The following is an 18,917-nucleotide window of genomic DNA, read 5'->3' on the forward strand; positions in this document are numbered from 1 at the left end:
TTGGATTTAATCTAGCACGAAGGATTTTTATATTCTCTGTGAAAGTATTAATTAATACTTCATTTGTATCCTAGCTCATTTCCACAGGGCTCCGAAGCAACTGATTGGGTTTATCTGCTCCAGGAATGGTTGCTGGGTGAGCCACTGGGAGTGGCTCCTTTCCTCCCAAGTCCACCTGGAAGCAGCATGTACTTTGACCATGGGACCCCCAAGATCTCATTGAAGTTTTCTGAGCTGTAGCCCTAAGCCCAGCTCCGGCTTGGGAGCTCAGTGTTGTCATGAATTAAGCCTCACTTCCTCCCTCTCTCTGGAACAGTGTTGCATATCAGCTCCTGGCAGAGTCATGATTCTGTGGTGTCAGGGAAGGGCAGTGGCGAGAGGGCAGGGACAGGGCATTGCGTTGACTCTCTGGATGGCACATTTCGTATTTCCATGCAATGACGAGGCCTTAGAAATGCAGAAGGATAACATTCAGTGGAGGGACAAGGCACTAGGCAGTGGCTTCCAGCCAGAGCTTGGTGAGAAGAGACCATTATTGCTTTTAGAATGTGTAACCTGTCTTGGGCCAAGGTCCAGTGGGCCAAAGACCCCTCATTTCCTCTCAAGTAATGCCCTTGTCACGGGAGTGTCCTGAGAACCATGGCTTTTGATTTTCTTCTCTCACCTGGACCCTGTGACCTAGAGGCAAGCTTTTTGGTGTTGGCCTGGGGCCTTTTGGTGTTTGCTGCAAAACAATCATTTTCAAAATTATGTCTGAAGCCATGAAACTTTTTTTTCAATGGAATCTTAGGTAGAAGACTTGTATAATAAAGCAGGGTTTCCCAGCCTCGATGCTGTGGACATTTGGGGCTGATAATTCTTTGTTGTGGGCATGCTGCCCTGTGCATTATTGAAATGTTTAGGAGCATCCCTGTGGATGCCGGTGTCACTCCCTGTCCCCCAGTTGTGACCACCAAAAGTGTTTCCAGAGACATTGTCAAATGTCCCCTGGGGGGCAAAATCGCCTCCAGTTGGGAACCATTGTATTCAAGGGACTAAAGTGGAGGTAATTAAAGTAGGGATGGGAGCCTGGAGTCACACTGAGAGCAAGGCTTCAGGTCTCTGTGAGGCAGCTACCACCACACACTGCCTGAGCAGACAGACGCAGGATCTGGCGGTCCCACTGACCCGTGTTCCTGGCATCGCTCTGAGTTCTCGTCTCCCCACAGCGGCAGCAGGCTCTGCTCGTGGGGGGGCTGGTGCAGCCTGTGGTCCTGGAACAGGGTGACCAGTGACTGCCCCGTACAGGGCTCAAGGGCCTAACCTTCCTTCAAAAACATCATTCTTGATTGTTTTTCAAATGACAAAATCAGTGCTCCGTGAAAACAACCTGGACGACCCAGAAAAGCACACAAAAAGAAGTCACATGTAACTGTACTAGGCGGAGGGAACCACTGTTTACCACAAACCAAACCAAAGCAGACTGCTCTCATACTTTATCCATTTATTATTTTTAGAGCCTGCCTTTTAAACTTAAAACTCATGGCCTCCCTACTAGCACAAAGCAGCCAGCAGAGTTACCATAACTGACCCCCCGGGCTGGTACCAAGTGGTGAGTCATCGAGAAAACTTGGCAGGTGCCCTGCCCACGTCAACTGCAAATGTCAGGCTGCACCTTCGCCACCCTGCTTTTCCCTGGGAACCCGCTCTGCACTGCCGTCTGTGCATCCTCTGAAGCTGTTTATAATTTCTGCTTGAACAGTTTTCCTGGAGGTCATGAATGACAGGTTTACTGTCCCTCCACCCTTCTGCCCCTTGGAGTTTTTAATCAATGATTGCTGAGAGGTGACAACTTCCAGCAGAACCAGCTTGCCCTTTTTAGCTTGAAAACTGAGAAAAGATTGCTCAGCCTCTACAAAACCCAGGTTTAAAAACAATCATCACAGGCACTACCTGAAGACTGACTGTGCATCCCAGCTGCCGAAAGGGCTTTTTAACATAGCCTTTCAATCTTCATGTCCTTCTTATGATGAAGGTATTTCATTGATATTATCCCCATTTGACAGATGACGAAACTGAGGCACAGACAGGTGAAGTAACCTGGACAGGGTCACATAGTATCCTGGCAGCCTGGCGCTACGCAGGTCAGCAACCTTTTTCTGTAAAAGGCCAGAAAGTCAATATTTTAGGTGAGTCTCTGCAGCTCCATCTCACCTCCATCTTTGTGGGGAAAAGTGGTCACAGAAAAGAGTAAATGAGTAGATATGAAAACGGACATTTATATTTCATATACTTTTTTTATTTTTGCCGTACGCGGGCCTCTCACTGTTGTGGCCTCTCCCGTTGCAGAGCACAGGCTCCGGACGCTCAGGCTCAGCGGCCATGGCTCACAGGCCCAGCCGCTCCACGGCATGTGGGGTCTTCCCAGACCGGGGCACGAATCCGTGTCCCCTGCATCGGCAGGCGGACTCTGAACCACTGCGCCACCCGGGAAGCCCTCATATACTTTTCACATGTCACAAAATAGGATTCTACTTTTGATTTTTAAGAAAATGTAAAAACGATTCTTCTTTCTCAGGCTGTACAGCAATGAGCGGTGGGTTGGAATTTGTAGTTTGCTGGCCTGGCTCTGGAGCCCCAACTCCTAAGCACACTGTTGCACCGTTGCTGTAAAAGTGCTATTCCCCCATGTAGGAAAACTCAGACCCAAAAGAGGATGCAGGGACCATATGCTATTGACCAGGGAGTCCTTTGCACCAAGGACTTCAGCCATTGTCCTGCCATGTCTCGGTGTGTGCCTATGCAGGGGAAGGGTCATTTGTGGGCGTAAGGACAGGAGGGCTGAGAGGGGTAAAGTATTAGAATGCAATAATGACTGACAACTCAGCCATAATAAAAACACATTTCTGGAATTCTAATGTGGGCTCAGAAAAATGATTTCATTTATTTAAACAACTTGATTGACAGCTGCTTGTTGGAAGTAGATTCTTGTCTGAAGCTGGGCTCCCATGAATGAATGGCCGCCTGCAGAAACACTGCAATCTACTTGGTGGTTTACATGGACCGAGGCACCAGTGAATACTCTGGGTGGGAGTGGGGCTGGCCCAGGTCCTTCTACCACTTCTGGCCTTCCTTTTCATCTGACATGGAGCCAGGGTCCCTGCCCTGGCGAGACCAGACCAAGCAAACTGTCGTGGGGCCATGAGGCTTCCAGGGAGAAGGCTTTGGAGTTGGAATTCAGTACTGACCTGGCCACCTGGTCCATGTCCCCAGCAGATGCCAGTGTGTCTGGCTGCTTAGCAGGGGCTCCGAGAGAATGTGGTACAAAAAGGGCTCTTGGCATACCTTGTTACTGCGCGACTCTGAAATGCTTCCAGAGGCCCTGGCCACCACCTCCCTGTGGCCTTCCTGGCTCCGGCTCCAGTTGATGGCAGATGGCAGAGCCACGGGTGGGGTGGGGCCAGGGAGGAGACGTCTGGGGGAGGTGGCTGCCACTTTTCTGTGCCTCGGGTAGCTCTGTCCCAGGGTGAGCTGTCACTTCTTTTCCCTCCTTGCAAAGAGCAGGCTTAGACTTTGGGGGCACTGACAGGAGAGTCAGATCCCAGTAGGGTAGCTTGGGCAGCGGGAAGCCTTTTCCCGTGGCCCCTTGAAGCTCCTTGGGGTAGCGGGTGTGTATGAATGGTCTTCGCTCAGACAGCTCTAGAGCTGGAAAGGACCTTGGTAATCAACAGTCTGATGGTTCTCCACCTTGACACCAAAAGCAGTAACGAGGATGTTTGTCCCTGGTGTTTTGTCAATATAAAACAAACAAATAAACGAACAAAGGAAATCAAGTGCATACCCATGATAAGCCCTTCCATGCTAACAGTACTTTCAAGAATTCCTTTGCTTTGGGCTGGAATTTATCCACTGGGTGAGTCAGCACTGCTTTATGCCTGTTGATAAAAAGCTCTGGTTAACAGTGATTTATATCTTGGATTAATAAATCCGAGAAGATGAATTAATTATTACTTAATAAATGTGTGTGCTTTTTCGATACATGTTTAGGGAGCTAAATATGAAGACTCTTGGGAGTAAGTTCTAAAACGAGATCTTTGTGAAGGGATGGGGGTGAAACTGCTGATCTGGTGCAACCCTCTGTCTTTACAAATGAGGACACCAGAGGCCCAGAGAGCTGAAAGCTCACGTTCAAAGCCACGGCTGCTTAAGTCACAGAGATGAGGCTGGAATCAGGCTTCTCGGCTGCCAGCCTCATGTTCTTTCCATGACACCCAGGCCTGTGGTCACCCCTCCTTTGTGGAGTTGATTCTGCCTTATCAAGCCATTGATGTTCTTGAACTCCAGATGGATTGGGCCGTGGTCACCCAAAGGGGGTCATCAATGTCTGGCCCCTTGGGGGACTCTGAGGAGGTGTGTGTTCCTTCTGGGCTTTTCCACCCCCAAGCCATGTTCACCAGCAAGCCCCCCTACACACCCCCTTTATTTAAACCACGTCATTTGTATTGTCTTTACGGGCAGGAACTTAAGAAAACAAGCCTGCCCTTTAAACAATCCTATATATGAAAAAGAATTAAAGAGAATGGAAGGAAACTAAGTCAGGAAGACCCACAGGGAGATTGGATCTCAAGAATTTAAAGAGTAGTTTTTCTGGAGCTGAGGGGGGAACGTTAAATGCTGTCCATGAGTTTGGCGCTTGGGATCCCACAGTGAGCCCATCAGCCAGGTGGCACGCGTGACACCACACTGGGGAAGAAACCGGCTCAGAGATAATTGGCGACTTGGTGGAAATCCTGGCTCATGGGTGGCTGCTCCAGGATTTGAACCCAGGTCTCTGCCACTAAAGCCAGTGCCTTTCCCGTGGCCCCTCTGCTGACCTGAACCCTGCCTTTCCTCTCCCCTGCAGACACATAGAGAACTGGCGCGGTCTGCACACGCTCAACGCCGTGGACATGGAGCTCTACACCGGCCTCCAGAAACTGTGAGTGCACCAGCTCCCGGGGTGTGTGGGGAGTGGGATGGGCTAGGGCTAGCCCATAGCTTGGGTTTCAAAGCAGAACCTGAGCCCAGGTCTCCTGGGCTAGTGTTCCTTTCTCAGCCCTCTGCTTGGCTGATGGTCCCCGTGGAGCAGGACATTTGCAGTCACCTCCTCCTTTGGATTCAGTGCAAGTGGCTGTGGGAGATTTGGGGTGGAAGGGAAGAGGCACAAAGTGGGTGGCAGCGCAGTAGTCGTGGACCAGATTCTTACCCACTTGCCAGGACGGGCACATCCCTCACCCTGACCCAGGTCCCAGTGGGGTGTGAGCCCAGATGCCTCCCACTGGACCCCCTCAGTTGGATCACCCAGTGACGGCTGCTGATGAAGAGATGCGTTCAGTTCACCGGGCGGCTGCCGTCCAGTCTTGGCCTCACTGGCTGTCAGCCTTGGCCCAGAGCAGAGATGTTTCTCTGCTCCATAAGCTCTGCTGAACATCTTTTTCTCTCTCTCCAGGACCATCAAGAACTCAGGACTTCGGAGCATCCAGCCCAGAGCCTTTGCCAAAAATCCCCACTTGCGCTATATGTAAGTAGAGCTGAGAGCTGGGACCCGGGCCTTAGAGAGTGGGTGGGTGAGGTCATAGGGCGGGAGAGAGTCCTGGGCTGTGAAGCCCAAGGCCTGAGATCTGGACCCGGCTTTGCCACTGTGTCCTGGGGCAAGTCCCTTCACTTCTCTGGACCTGAGATTTTGCCTTTTAACACAACGGGTTTGGATTTGATGATCTGTAAGTTTCCTGTTGGATGGAAGAGCCTAGGACCAAGGATTAGCGGGAGGGAGTGTCTCTTCACTCCCAAGTGTGTTCACTTCCTGTGATGAAATTTGCAATCGTATTGGAATGTAAATGAGAGGAAATTCCCCATATAAGTGTAGTGTGTGATGTGAGTACTATACTTCTGAGACCATGTGTAGGTCCGTAAGTGTGTGTGTGTGTGTATGTGTGTGTGTGTGTGCACTGGGGTGGTGGCCTGGGGTTCGGAAGGGGGAAAGCAGGGCCAGGCCACGTGTCATGTCGAAATAGATTCTGGGTTCAGTGGAGAAGAGCTCTGAAAAGCAGAGACACCTGTATATAAGGTCACACAGCTTTGGGACAAGCTGGAGGTGACATGACCCTGGTGGGATCCCCATGTCACCTGATCCCCTGGGGGGGTGTGCCCCCCTCCTCTCCCCTCTCCCCTCCCACCACTGCCATGTCTGATGGTGGAGGGGCCTCCTGGCATTCGGCTCTGTCTAGACCTGTAGGGGTGGAATCACACGAGCTTGGTGTTTCCTCTCCAAGCCTAATTCTGGGCTGAAGACTCTGGGATTAGACGGGAGGACCACCATTTCCTGGGAAGAGGTGGGCTTGAAAAGAAGCCTAGGGCCAGCGATTAGGGGAAGTACCAACATGCTGCACCTGTTGGGGGTCCTTACTGTTCGGTCAAGCCTTCTTTTCAGATGGTGACCATTTTGGACATCTGCTGGGCATGTTCTCCAAGAGCAGAGATTCCATAGGAACCAGGGGGATGGAGTCTACTGTATTTGGGGAGAAAATGGAGGAATGGTGTGCAGATGAATCTTTCCTTTGGCCACTTGAGAGTTGTACTGGCCCAGGCACTTTGCACTTGAAGGGCATCCCGGCTGCATAGGAGTCTCACAGGAAGAGACACAGCACCCAAGGGAAGTGGAGGGGAGGTAGAGAAAAAGAAAAGTCGTGGAGAATTGCAGTGGGTGAATTGTTTCTCTTCTGGGGGGCCCTGGCCTCACCTCCGGGCCTCTGTGTGTTTTCCCAAGCACGTAGTGAGTGCTTGGTAAATATTTTTTTAATCAGTTATGGCCACCCCTGCTTTGTGCTGAACTTTCTTTCCTTTCTCTGGACATAGCACACTGTATGGCCACTGATGTAGTACCTGTGGGGAACTGAGGCCTCCCCTGCAGCTGTCTCATTTAGCCATTGCCGCCTTGCCCTAATTGAGCCTCTGTGGTGGGAGTCTTCTGATGTGTGTTCTTCGCAGCTGGGGGCATAGCTGGGACCAGAGGAGGGCCTTGGACCGGATGTTCCAGGTGTTTATTTTATTGGGGATTTGAGTTTCAATGTAAACTATCCCAGGAGAAGAAGCTTTTGACCTCTGAGAAGTCTCCTTTTCACACTAACTCATACAAGGGTCACAAAGCCAAATGCCCACGGCGGACCAGGTGGGGAGAGTGGAGGCTGGGGACCATGTGTTCCCCCCGAGAGGCAGCCTGTAAGCAATTCCAGCTGACTGCTGCCATGAGGAGGCGGGGCCTCGGGTTGCCAGATTTACTGCTTTTTTTTTTTTCAAGAAGAGCTGGAGGTCCAGTGAAACCTTTCAAGTTTTAAATACTGGTAACTAAAAATAAAATCTCTCAACTCATGGGCCAGGCAGAACTACTCTGTGGGCAGAATATGACACATGGAGTGCCAGTTTGCGGTCTAGGGTCATACTTTGGACAGAAGCTGCCAGCATAGGAGAGGCTCTGTCCCTTTTGACGACAGTGGCTTGGTGCTCAGAGCCTGCTAGGGCACTGTGTCACCCGAAGCTCGTAGGGCAACTGAGAGGGCTTCCGGACCCATCATGTTTCCATGGGCTACAGAGGTGAGGGGAGATGCATCTTGGGTTAAAGGTGTCTCTGAAGTTGGGTTGTACTAGAACCTGTCTTTGAATACCCTTGAGATCCCAGAAGAGGGCTGCGACCCACCATCTCTTCTGAGATGATCTGGGTCTGCTGGCTGGTGGCAGTGACGGGCTGGTGGGGCTTTGCAAGATTCCCAAGACTTTGGGGGCAGGAAGGGTCTGGGTGGAATAGGTTCTGATGACACCAGTGAGCCTGCCCATCACCTTGGGCACTGTTTTCTCCTGGATACATTGGCCGGCTCTTGACAAAGTACTTGGTATCGGCCACAAAGGGATCAAGAGTGAGAAAGATGGGTCACCATCAGTCCAGCCCCAGTTTGGGCCTGTCTGCATATTGGGGGCTAGTTGGATGCTCAGATCAAGGTGAGAGGGTCAGTACCTGGTCCAGGGGCTCTGATAGGCACAGTGGGGCTGCTGGAGGAGCCTGAGGATCGCAGAGAAGTGAGTTAAGAGGTCGAGGCATATGCAGTGGCTTCATCGATGGGTTGGTTTATTAACTTTTACTCCTTACGAAGACAAACCCCAAATCCTGACTGAGTGAATTTCCCGGCAGCTTCGGGACATTTTCTCCTGGCAGATGGGCCAGGTTTCTCTGCTCTCTCACAGCATCTTCTATTTCTGTCCTCTACATGCATTTACAAGTCTTCAGGCCCCAGCTGAGCAATCACAAGATGATCACTTACTCCAGCACTAATTGCCGAGCCCTGGCTTGGCGGCTTTTGTTTTCCCCCTTCTTCTTCTTTTTTCTTAGGGTGATGGCTGAGAAGTCTTTTCTTCTCCCCTCTGTACCCAATAAGAAGCCAGAAGTGAGATCATTGCCTTCTGTACCAATGTCAAGTTATCCAAATTGTTCTGATTGGTTCAACTGTCTCCCACCTCTAAGCTGCTGTTGCATCAGTCAGTGTAATTCTTTCCTGTGCCAGAAAAGGAGCCAACGATGTGAAGGCCAGGTGGTCGGCCACAAAGAAGGCTGGAGATTAGGACTCTTCAAGGTTTACGAGTGACTGACCATCTATTTTTGACCGCTTCTGTTTTCTCTGTCTTTTCTGGAGTGTGAAAAATGAAATACTGATTCCTACACATCAAGGGAAATACTTTTTTTTTTTTTTTGCGGTACATGGGCCTCTCACTGTTGTGGCCTCTCCCATTGCAGAGCACAGGCTCCGGACGCGCAGGCTTAGCAGCCATGGCTCACGGGCCCAGCCGCTCCACGGCACATGGGATCCTCCCGGACCGGGGCACGAACCCGCATCCCCTGCATCGGCAGGCGGACTCTCAACCACTGCGCCACCAGGGAAGCCCAAGGGAAATACTTTTTGAGAGACTGGAATATTCTTGACCCTATATCCTTTCCCTGATCTTAAGGATTTCGGATTCTTTTTTTTTAAGGATTCTTTTTTTTATAATTAATTAATTAACTTTTGGCCGTGTTGGGTCTTTATTACTGCATGAGGGCTTTCTCTAGTTGCGGCAAGTGGGGGCTACTCTTCATTGTGGTACGTGGGCTTCTCATTGCGGTGGCTGAGCATGGGCTCTAGGCACGCAGGCTTCAGTAGTTGTACTCATGGGCTCAGTAGTTGTGGCTCGCGGGCTCTAGAGTGCAGGCTCAGTAGTTGTGACACACGGGCTTAGTTGCTCTGCGGCATGTGGGATCTTCCTGGACCAGGGCTCGAACCCTGTCCCCTGCATTGGCAGGCGGATTCTTAACCACTGCGCCACCAGGGAAGTCCCAAGGATTCTTAAGGATAGGAATTTTCCAAGTAGGTAATTGGAATGGCTATTTGCTAATGGATGTAAAAATGGTGCCTGTTCTGGTGATGGGATGTGATAAAGATTAAATGATACGAGGCACATACAGCACTTAGCCCAGTGCCTGTAAATAATCAGTTTAGAAATGGAAGCTGCTAACAGTGACGTAACTATTGTTATTACTGGCGGTGGTGATCGTGGAATCAAAGAAGAGAGATTAGGTGACCTTGACAGGGATTCTGACCATTACTTTATTCTGGAAAAGCTGGATTTCTGTCCTGCATCTCTCTGGTGACTAGAATACTCCTATCTACAATCTCTCTGATGACTTTCTTCCTTGAATACTGATGAATAAACTCTGATAGATTCTCTGTGGTCTCCGTTTAGTCCCCCTTGCTCTAGACTGTATGTAGACCCCTCTTAGCCCTGGTAGTTTCAGAAAGGATCCACCCAGTGGCAGTTGATGAGCTTACGCTTTATTTCCATCTTGAGACCACACCCACTAACACTAGTGAACTTGGATCGGTTGCTGAATCTTCTACCCGCCCCCGCCCCCCCCCCCCCCCCCCCCCCCCCCCCCCCCCCCCCGCCGCCAGGCAGCTGGCTCATCTCTTCCTTCCTGGGGTTTGTTTTCTCTGGTGTGTCTCACATAGAGACCAGATTGCCACAGTCTGGGGTCCCCATAAGTAGTCATGGCGATGTCTACCTATGAACTGCACTCAAGTGATGGTACTTCCTTTCATCTGTAGAGCGCTTCATGGTTTCAAAGTACTTTCTCCTATGTTATCTCCTTTAATCCTCTTACCATCCTGGGTTGGAGAGTGCGGTAGGCAGCCTTCTTTTATAGCCCAGAAGACCGGTCCAGAGAGGGTCTGATTTCTAAGTACCAGAAATACAACTGCACCAAAGTCCTCTGATTCTCTTTCCAGAAATCTTTCTACTGTAGCTCATGGGCCAGAAGGGACAATGTTTTTCACTGAAGCAATTAAAAGTTTTTCTTAACATTTTTACAGAATTGCATAAAAAATGCAGGTATCTGAGGAGAAGAGGGAACAGCTAATACTGATTGAGAACTTTACTACGTGCCAAGGCCTGGACCTGGTGCTTTGGCAAATATGATCTCACCCCCTCAGGGTAACTATAAGTTAGGGTTCCCCTATCCCCATTTCATAGATGAGAACACTGAGGCTCAGAAGTCATAACTGAGTTCCCCCAAGGTCACATAGTAGTTAGTGGAACAGCCAGGATTTGGACTCTGATCCTTTTGACTCTGAAGTCCCTGGACTTTTCTACTTCCTAGGCATGTTTTGTTTCTCTGTCTAGTTTTCACAGCAAGAATTCCTTATGGGGGGCAGGTGGAGGAGGGTCTTTAAAGTTTTATTAGAGAGCCGCTATTTCCCCTGGGAGATTTAGCACCATCCATCCTCAAAGAGCTCTGTTGAGAAAGCTCTGTTTCATTTCTTTTCCTATTCAGGTCAAATCCTATAACAACAGCTACGTTACGACCTGAATATCTTTGCTGTAAGAAATTTCTTAACGTTAGCCTGTGGCCCACTTACTTCCAAGAATATGTAATGTAAGATTCCAGCAAGCCAAAAGAATTTATTTAATCCCTTAGAGTTGTTGTGCTGGGATCTTTCTTGTGTTCAGTTGCTTGATTTCTCTCCCTGAGTCACACTGTTATCCCTCTTTGTTGTAAGCAAACATACACGAGGTCTTCAGCTGAGAGAGCCAGCCCAGAGCTGACCTGTGTGGGCGGGGAATGGGGTGGGGAGGGGAGAATGTCCAGATTTGGGCACGATTGTGTCAACAGTGTCATGTTCACAAGGAGAGAAAGGCAACGACACTGGGCAGGTAGGAAAAGAGGAAGTGGCCAGAGTCCCTGCCCTTTCAGGACACGGCTGAGTCAGCAACACATTTCTCCTGAGACCACTGGGGTGAACATGTGGTGAGATTGATTTATTACGCATTGTAAATTACTTGGTGTTCTCTCTCCTTGAAATAACCACCCCATCCTGGGTTCCAAGACAATGGTAGATATTGTATCAGTAGACTTTTGCCTCCTCTTGCCCCTTACCTCTGCACTGATTTTTCTCCAAGTCCCAAAGGGGTTGTAACTGGCACACTTGTCCCATGACCTTTTCTTCGCACGTGCCCTTCCTCCTCTCTCTTAGATGCAGCACTTAGCCGTTGAACGCTGTGTAGCTAACAGTTAGGAGTGTGGGCTTTGGAGATGGAAAGGCCAGCGTTCAAATCCTAGATTTACAAGTCCATGTCCTAGAGCTTCCGTGAGCTTTGAAGGGAATATAATAGTTCCCACTTCACGGGATTGTTCTGAGCTTTAAATGAGACGATGCTCGAAAAGTGCTTAAGGCAGTGCTTTACGAAAGACTCAGTAGTTTTGCTGTTATTAATGACTTCGCCCCTGCTCATTGGTCTCTGATTTCACAGAATCATAGATAGTTAAAGGTGGAAGGGACTTTAGCGCTAAACCTGTACATTTATATTCCTAGCCCTGTTCCCATCCTGGCCCTTTGGACTCATAAATCAAACTGCCTCCCTGGCATCTCTACTTGGGTGGCTAAGACACAAGGCAGACTTGCCTTGGCCAAAACAGAATTCGTGGTTTCATTCCACATCCTCACTCCAAACCCTCAGTGTTTCGTGTTTCTCTAAGTGGTACCATCCACCAAATTGCTGAGGCCAAAACCTTAGGAGTCATTTTTGACTCTTCTCTTCCCTTTCCCTGCCCTCCTTCACTCTTCCACCATTCAATTCATCAAGTCCATAGGATACTTTATAACCATCCACTTCCCTCTCCCTCCACATAGACTGTCTTGATCCAAGCCACGTGGCTCTATGATGATGGCCTCCTAACGGGTTTTATTGCCTCCGCTTTGTCGCCTACATTTCATTCCCAACACAGTTGCCAGAGTGATATTTTAAACACATAAATCGGATCTTGTCACTCTGCTGCTTAAAGCCCTCCAATTACTTCTCGCTTTACTTATAATAAAAGCTAAACCTCTTACTGTGGCCACGGGATTCGAGTTGATTTGGTTTCCATCTCCCTCTTCACCTTCCTTGCTCTCTTCTCCCTGGCCCTCTGCTGCAGCCTATGAACGTTTCTTTCAATCCCTTGAACACACCAAGCTCATGTTCCCCTTGGAGGCTTGGTGCTTGCTGATCCATCCAACCCATATGAATATCCTGCCCCAGATCTCTGCAGGGCTGGGTCCTTCTCATCATTCCCTCCAACGTCTCTCTCAGCAAGGCCTCTGTGGCCTCCCAATCTGAGTGGCCTTTCTTCACTTCACTCTTTGCTACATCATTTCCTTGGCCCTTATTACTTTTTTTTTTTAATCATTATCAGTTTATTATAAAGGATGTTAGAAGGGATACTCCTTGGCCCTTATTACTTTTGATGATCTGAAGGTATGTCATCATTCAGTTACTTGTTTATACTCTGTCTCCCCCACTAGAATGAACTTCCTTGGAGCAGGGACTTGGGGCCACTGCTGTGGCTCCAGCACCTAGAATAACGCCTGTCACATGGTCAGTGGTCCTTGGCTATTTGTTGAGTGTGTGAGTGACTCTGCTCTGCCATGATCATTCTATGGAGTTTCTTCCCATAAGAATCCTCATACACACATGCATACATCATTTCTCACGCATTTTCAGGGATTTACAGACTCCCCTTGGACCCTGGGTTAAGAACCCTTTCCAAGGATGTCCTAGAGAGAGGTGTGTGGTTTCTGGGATGTGAGGTATTATACCTAGCAGGTATTAGCCATTTAAAAGTTATTATACCAGATGTGACAAATGAGATTTATATTATGCCATATTCTCATGGGCATAAAAGAATGCCTTCATAGTTTATAGTCTCCAGTATGGTAAAGATAAGTCAGGAATATACTGGTGTGGGGTTTCTTTGGGGGACAATGAGAAAACATTCTAAAATGGATTATAGTGAGGGTTGCACAACTCTGTGAATATACTAAAAACCAGTGAATCGCACATTTAATCAGGTGACTTGTATCATATGTGAATTATATATCAATAAAACTGATGAGTGTGTACATGTGTGTATGTGTGTGTGTATCTCACATCCTTCCTTAGCAGAAGCTTTCAGGGCCTGTGTGTGGACCAGGGCCCCTGGTCCATCGTGTCTTTTTGCCCTCTGCCATGGGATAGAGGATGTTAATGTTCCAGACAGAGGCTGTTCTATTAGCCTGAGTCTCGCTGGGGAGATTATGGGAGCAAAGCCACAGCTGACCTTCTGCGGACACGGAGTAGGAGAAAGAAAGAAACTTTTGCTGTGGTAAAAAAAGGAGAAAAGGATAAACCAGGAACGATGGTGGCTGTCATCAGTGCATGGGGTGGGTAGGCTACCAAGGAGTGCATGCTGTACTCACTCTTGGTGCCTTTGCTGCCATCCTATTGCTTTCAGTCCTACTCGAGAGGGTCTCAGAACACAAGTGAGAGGGATGCTACTGCAGGATGGCTTTGAACGTCCTCTAATTTACATGTATAGAAAGGAAAATCGTAAGCAAGTGGCAGTTCTTTATTAGAGCTTGTGGGTTATTTGTGACAAAGCTGTGATCGCTCACAACTTTGAAGCACTGTACCTTCTCCAGCCTTCCAATACAAGGCAGTGGAGGGGCCACTGGTTTAACCTGTAAGTGTGACAGTGGATCAGCGGTGGAGCAGCTTAGAAGGCTTCATGGAGGAGGTGGCCGTGGGGTCGGCATTGTAGGAGGTGTGGGTTTGGATGGGTGGATGGCCTGCTCATGGCACAGGGGCTGCTGCTCACCATGGGATGAGTACAGCCCTTTTCCTGTTTTGGAATTTCTCCCAGAGCTGTGTAGACACATGTTCAGGGTTCCAGGCCATCTAGTCTGGCCAGCAGGTAAATGCTGAAAGAATTCCAAGGGAACAGGACTTGGAAATTGAGCCATGTGTCAAGGCGGTGGGATTTTTGCAATCTAATGATGTGGGAAGCTTGAGTCAGGAAGGGAGAAGGTGCTGAACTTTGGGTCCACACGCGTGTGGGGAGGGGCTTGGGCCCTGATTGCCTGTCAGTTGTGAGAGGTACTATTTGGCTATGACAGTGCTAGATGATCACACCTTACACATGGCTTTGCTCTTTCTCTGGGTTATCTGTGACCCTGGATAAGCTGTGTAGCCCATTTAATCTGTTTCCACATCTGTAAAATGAGGTAGTGTTACCAAATGGCCCAGACTTGGCCTCATCGAATTTTGGGAAGTTCTTCCTGGAAGAAAAGTGGCATCTGGGGCCATCAAAGACGAGGCCAGAGGAAAGCTATTTTCAGCTTATTCTGGCCCTCGCCTCCGCACTACTTCTCTGGTAGGCATTCCAATGCAGTGAGTTCCAAGGACATCTAGAAAACACTGATTATATATCAGGCATTAGCCTATATGCACATTATATGTCATTTTATGTTCATAGCAGCAAGTGGCCACCATCATTGTCTCCATTTTACAGATGGGGAATTAAAGGCACAGAGAGGTTAGGTGACTTGCCTACATTTACACAGCTACTCAGTGGCAGAGACAGAAGCCAGCCCTAGGTGGGCTGCCTCTAGAGCTCCAGAACCTGTTGTCTTCATAACTCCACTCTACCATCTGTTCACCGTGGCCAACTCAGGTCCGACCAGGGCTGGTGTCAGTTCTCTGGAACCCAGCTGGAGAGGAAGGTCAGGCAATAAGCTTCAGAGCAGCACTTCTCAGAATGGGGGAATATTTTGGCAGGACTGTGGGAGACTACTAAGGAAGTCCCTGAAACCAAGTCCTTTACACGTGGTTGCCAGCAAGGTCTAGGGGAGCTGGCAATGCCCTTTAGCCTACTGGCTGGCACTAAAGAGGGCCATTATCAAGTAGTCACAGAGTATGAGTGCTCAACAAAGAGAACAGCGCAGGTGGGGATAAATCCACACTTATGATATGTGCCTGCAGGAACACCAGACATTCAATCTGCCCATTTCCAGGGCAGCGTGGGGCTGCTTTCCATGTCACCAGCCCTGGCTGTGTTTGGCCCCAGTCCCAGATAGGACCATATCTGTAGGTGGCAGACCCCATTACAAAGTCTGGCTATGGGAGTGGGAAAGGAGGGGATGTGGACCAGATTATGTGAACTCTGAGGCCCGAGCTCGGCCATCTCATGATTTTGCGCCCACTTTTGCAGCTTCAACACCTGACACCTCCCAGTGCAGTCGAGTGGTGTTATTTCTGCCTGGATCCCTGCATTCTTCCCATGTCCCAGCTCCTGTGACATCTGATGACTTCAGACAGGGCCTTTGCTGTCTTTTAAATGGATCCTTTTTTGGTCCTATTGAACCCAAAATGTGTTTCGTACCCTAGAATTCACCAAGCTCCAGATTTTCAACTTGGAATTTCTTAGTCTCTACTCATTTATTTGCTGCCTCCAAAATAATGTCGATTTCCAGCCCACTCACACCCTGGGTCTCCTGGGTGATTGCCCCTCTGGGACTCTGGGAAGGATTTGCTCCTTGGGCCCTCGTGAGGCAGGTGGCAAGCTTCCTAAATAGAGTTTCTTTTTTCTGTTCCATTTGTGTCTCTCCTCCAGACTCCCCGTGGTCCTGGGATTACTCACGTCTTCCTTGATAATTTCTGTTCACTTTGTTTTGCGGACAACATTCTGCTCCATCCGGGACAGACCCAATGTGACCCAGACTGTATGGCCACACACCTCCCTTGCCGGCCATTGTCTGTGATATTTATTTTGCATTTTTTTGTAGTCAAAGCCCTACGTTCAATGTAAAGGTTGTGTTCTTTCTGATTTCAGGTACTTCCATTCTCTAGGAGCCTCCAGACTGAACTTTAAGAGTTTTCTGTAACTTCATCATCTTTGCCTTTCAAGACTCAGTCTCATGCTGAGTAAACACTCTGGCCTCTGGGCTGCGTGTCTCCTAGCCTTGGGGATTAGACCATGTGCCCGTATTTTCCAGCCTTGATGATCCTAGATTTTCTTTTCTTTTCCTCCCCCCTCCCCTAAGGCTTCATTACTTCCCATTTGTCCACATCTCTCTTCTCCGTTTTTCTTGTTAAGGACAGATTTAGAAAATGAGATTAGTCTCGTGGCTATTTTGGAGTCATCATTAATTTTTGTCCCTCTTCATGCTTTAGCAGGCTGGCAGTCTCGTATTTCTTCCCGGTTTCTTCTCGATGGCTTTGCGAAAGTCTCTTTTATTCCTGGGTTAACCCTTTCGTCTCTCGGGGCTTGCCTTGGTTTTGAGGAGCCTCTGCCTTTTCTGGGTGGCCGTCTAGGTGATGCAACCATCATGACTATTCTGGGTTGGAAGGGCATTGGGTCTCCCAGAGCAGGGGTAAGCCATGTGCTACCCCTGACCTAAGCTATGGCAGTCCCCTGGCTCCCAATAGGGGCTGCTCCCCACATTGACCTTGAAACCCACCTGAGGAGTCCAGGTTAGACCTGAAATACACTTTGGAGAGGTATGTCTCTCCCTCATGCTGTGCAAACTCTAGGTCTTATGACATCATGCTTCTTTCATATTAATTGCAGGTTTGAAGAATGAATGAACGAATGAATGAATGAGGGAGTGAATGAACGAGTGAAAACAGCATGTACTTTGGAGGTGACATTGAATCTCCAGCTTTGCCAACTCTTTTACTTTGTGTTCTCGGCCAAGGAATTACGTTTCAGTATCCTTCCCAGGATATTGGGAACGAATTCCTACCCTAACCCTACAGGCCTCTCTGTGAGGATTGAAAGAGTGAACGAACATACAGCACCTCCCCTAGTGGCTGCCCATGGTAGGTGCTCAGTAAACAGTCCATCCTTATCCTGGAAGCTATTACAGAAGCTCAGAAGTTCAGTCCTTGTTTAAGGCATTTGGAAGCCCAAGCTCTAAACAGGTGGATCTGAGGCTCCTCTGGAATTCTAACCCAGTATGTGGGGAAACCAGAAACTCAAGGGTAAGGGAGTTAGAAAGTTGTGTTGATATGCTGGTTGGAGCCAGTGGATGCCACCCCAGCCCCTGTCCTCTGGGGCAGTGTCAAGGCCATGCACCCTTGCCAGCTCATAGGATGTATTAGAATAATGTCATTGCCAGGGAGGGGGCTTTATTAGTGTTACATTGCCATTCTCAACAAAGGAATTGAAACAGAGAAAGGGGTGGTAGTGACGTGGGGTCAGGCACGTGGGGCGATGTAAGGGCCGGATTTAGAGCGTGTAACTCTCGGGATCCTAAAGTCTCCATTGCTGCTTCTTCAGCCCTGTGTCCCATCCTTTTCCCTGATAGATGTTTCCATGGGTCTGTTCATGTCTCCACTGCAGAGTTTACACCTGCATCTCTTTAATGTGGTTAAGACTCTGGCTTGATCTGTGATTTTGAAGCCTCTGCCCAGAATAACTCCTATCCTATTTGCATTTAGCCAGGGCTAGTTTTTTCAGCCAGAGGAGCGGAATTCTCTCGAGCTCTGCCCATGCATGTGGTGTAAGGCACCCTTTAGGGCCACCTGCTTCTCTCTGCAAGATGATGGACTGGTTGGATGTGGCTGCATCTGTTTTGCCTAAGCTGGGGCTTTTGCTAACAGCTGGAGTTACCCAGGGTTGGGCTTTAGGGAGGTCCTTTCAGTTCATCTGACTTTACAGAGTGATGAGGCCCCAGGAGTCCTCAGGGACCCTCCGATGGGCCTGATGGGAATCTGAACCCAGAGCCCAAGGCTTCGAGGGTGTGGTGGTCTGGCCCTTCCGCTGCTTCTCATGCCCTGGTCATGGTCAACATATTGCTACAAGGAAGCAGAGCTAGCGCAGAGCTGTTCTCTTTAGATAGCAAACAGGAGACCTCCTCTTCTACACCTGTGTCTTTGTCTATAAAATGGGTCTAATCCTGCTGTCTGCATGTCCCCCCAGAGGGTTATGGTGAGGGTTGAGTGCATAGTGTTGGGAAAGGACTTTGACGAGAGTGGAACCTGAGCATCGTGTTCAAGGGGACGTTGTGTCTGTAATTGATTTCCTGGGTTTGGACAGACAATACTGGGTTGTCGTCTCCTTGCCAACCTCCTGGGAGCTTGGGACCACGAGCGGATGCTGCCGTGGGATGTGGTGAGGGGACCTCACCCAAATACCAAAATCTGGGAAAACATGACCAAAACACTTTATCCTCTTGGGTTTAGCTAAAAATGGAGGCAAAAAAGGAACTCTGACTCGGTTTGGTGATCACGTTATAAGGATTTTGTAAAGAGTGTTGCTGATGCAGATGACGTCAGCCTCATCCCAAAACAAGCAACCCTGAGCCTGGCATTTAACCACTGATGTTTTGTGTCTTAGAGTCCTGTGAAGTCCACTCCCACAGGGTTATGTAGCATTTTCCCAAGATATGCATTCATTAATTCCCACCAGATACGTCTGTTGAGGTCCTACTGTGTCCCAGGCAAAGCTGCCAAAGTAAATTACACTTAGGTCTTTGGCTTCCGGGGGCGAGAGAGAGAGGCAAAGGGTAGAGGCAGTTACTCTT

At 49.0% G+C, this 18,917-nt stretch overlaps 1 protein-coding gene across 8 annotated transcripts in view; it reads left to right on the top strand.

Annotated features, from left to right (window-relative positions):
* The window catches only part of NTRK3 (neurotrophic receptor tyrosine kinase 3), a gene marked incomplete at its 5' end in the record, with an annotated part of 581,909 nt that overhangs the window by 278,432 nt on the left and 284,560 nt on the right, over positions 1-18,917 (top strand). For all 8 annotated transcript variants that reach the window (XM_079911026.1, XM_079911027.1, XM_079911028.1 and 5 more), the window contains 2 exons: positions 4,883-4,957; positions 5,468-5,539. In XM_079911026.1, coding sequence (XP_079767152.1) covers positions 4,929-4,957; positions 5,468-5,539 — 101 coding nt within the window. The remainder of the gene's footprint in view (positions 1-4,882; positions 4,958-5,467; positions 5,540-18,917) is intronic.

This window comes from Stenella coeruleoalba (genome assembly GCF_951394435.1).
Source record: "Stenella coeruleoalba genome assembly, chromosome: 2".
Classification (NCBI taxonomy): Eukaryota; Metazoa; Chordata; class Mammalia; order Artiodactyla; family Delphinidae; genus Stenella; species Stenella coeruleoalba.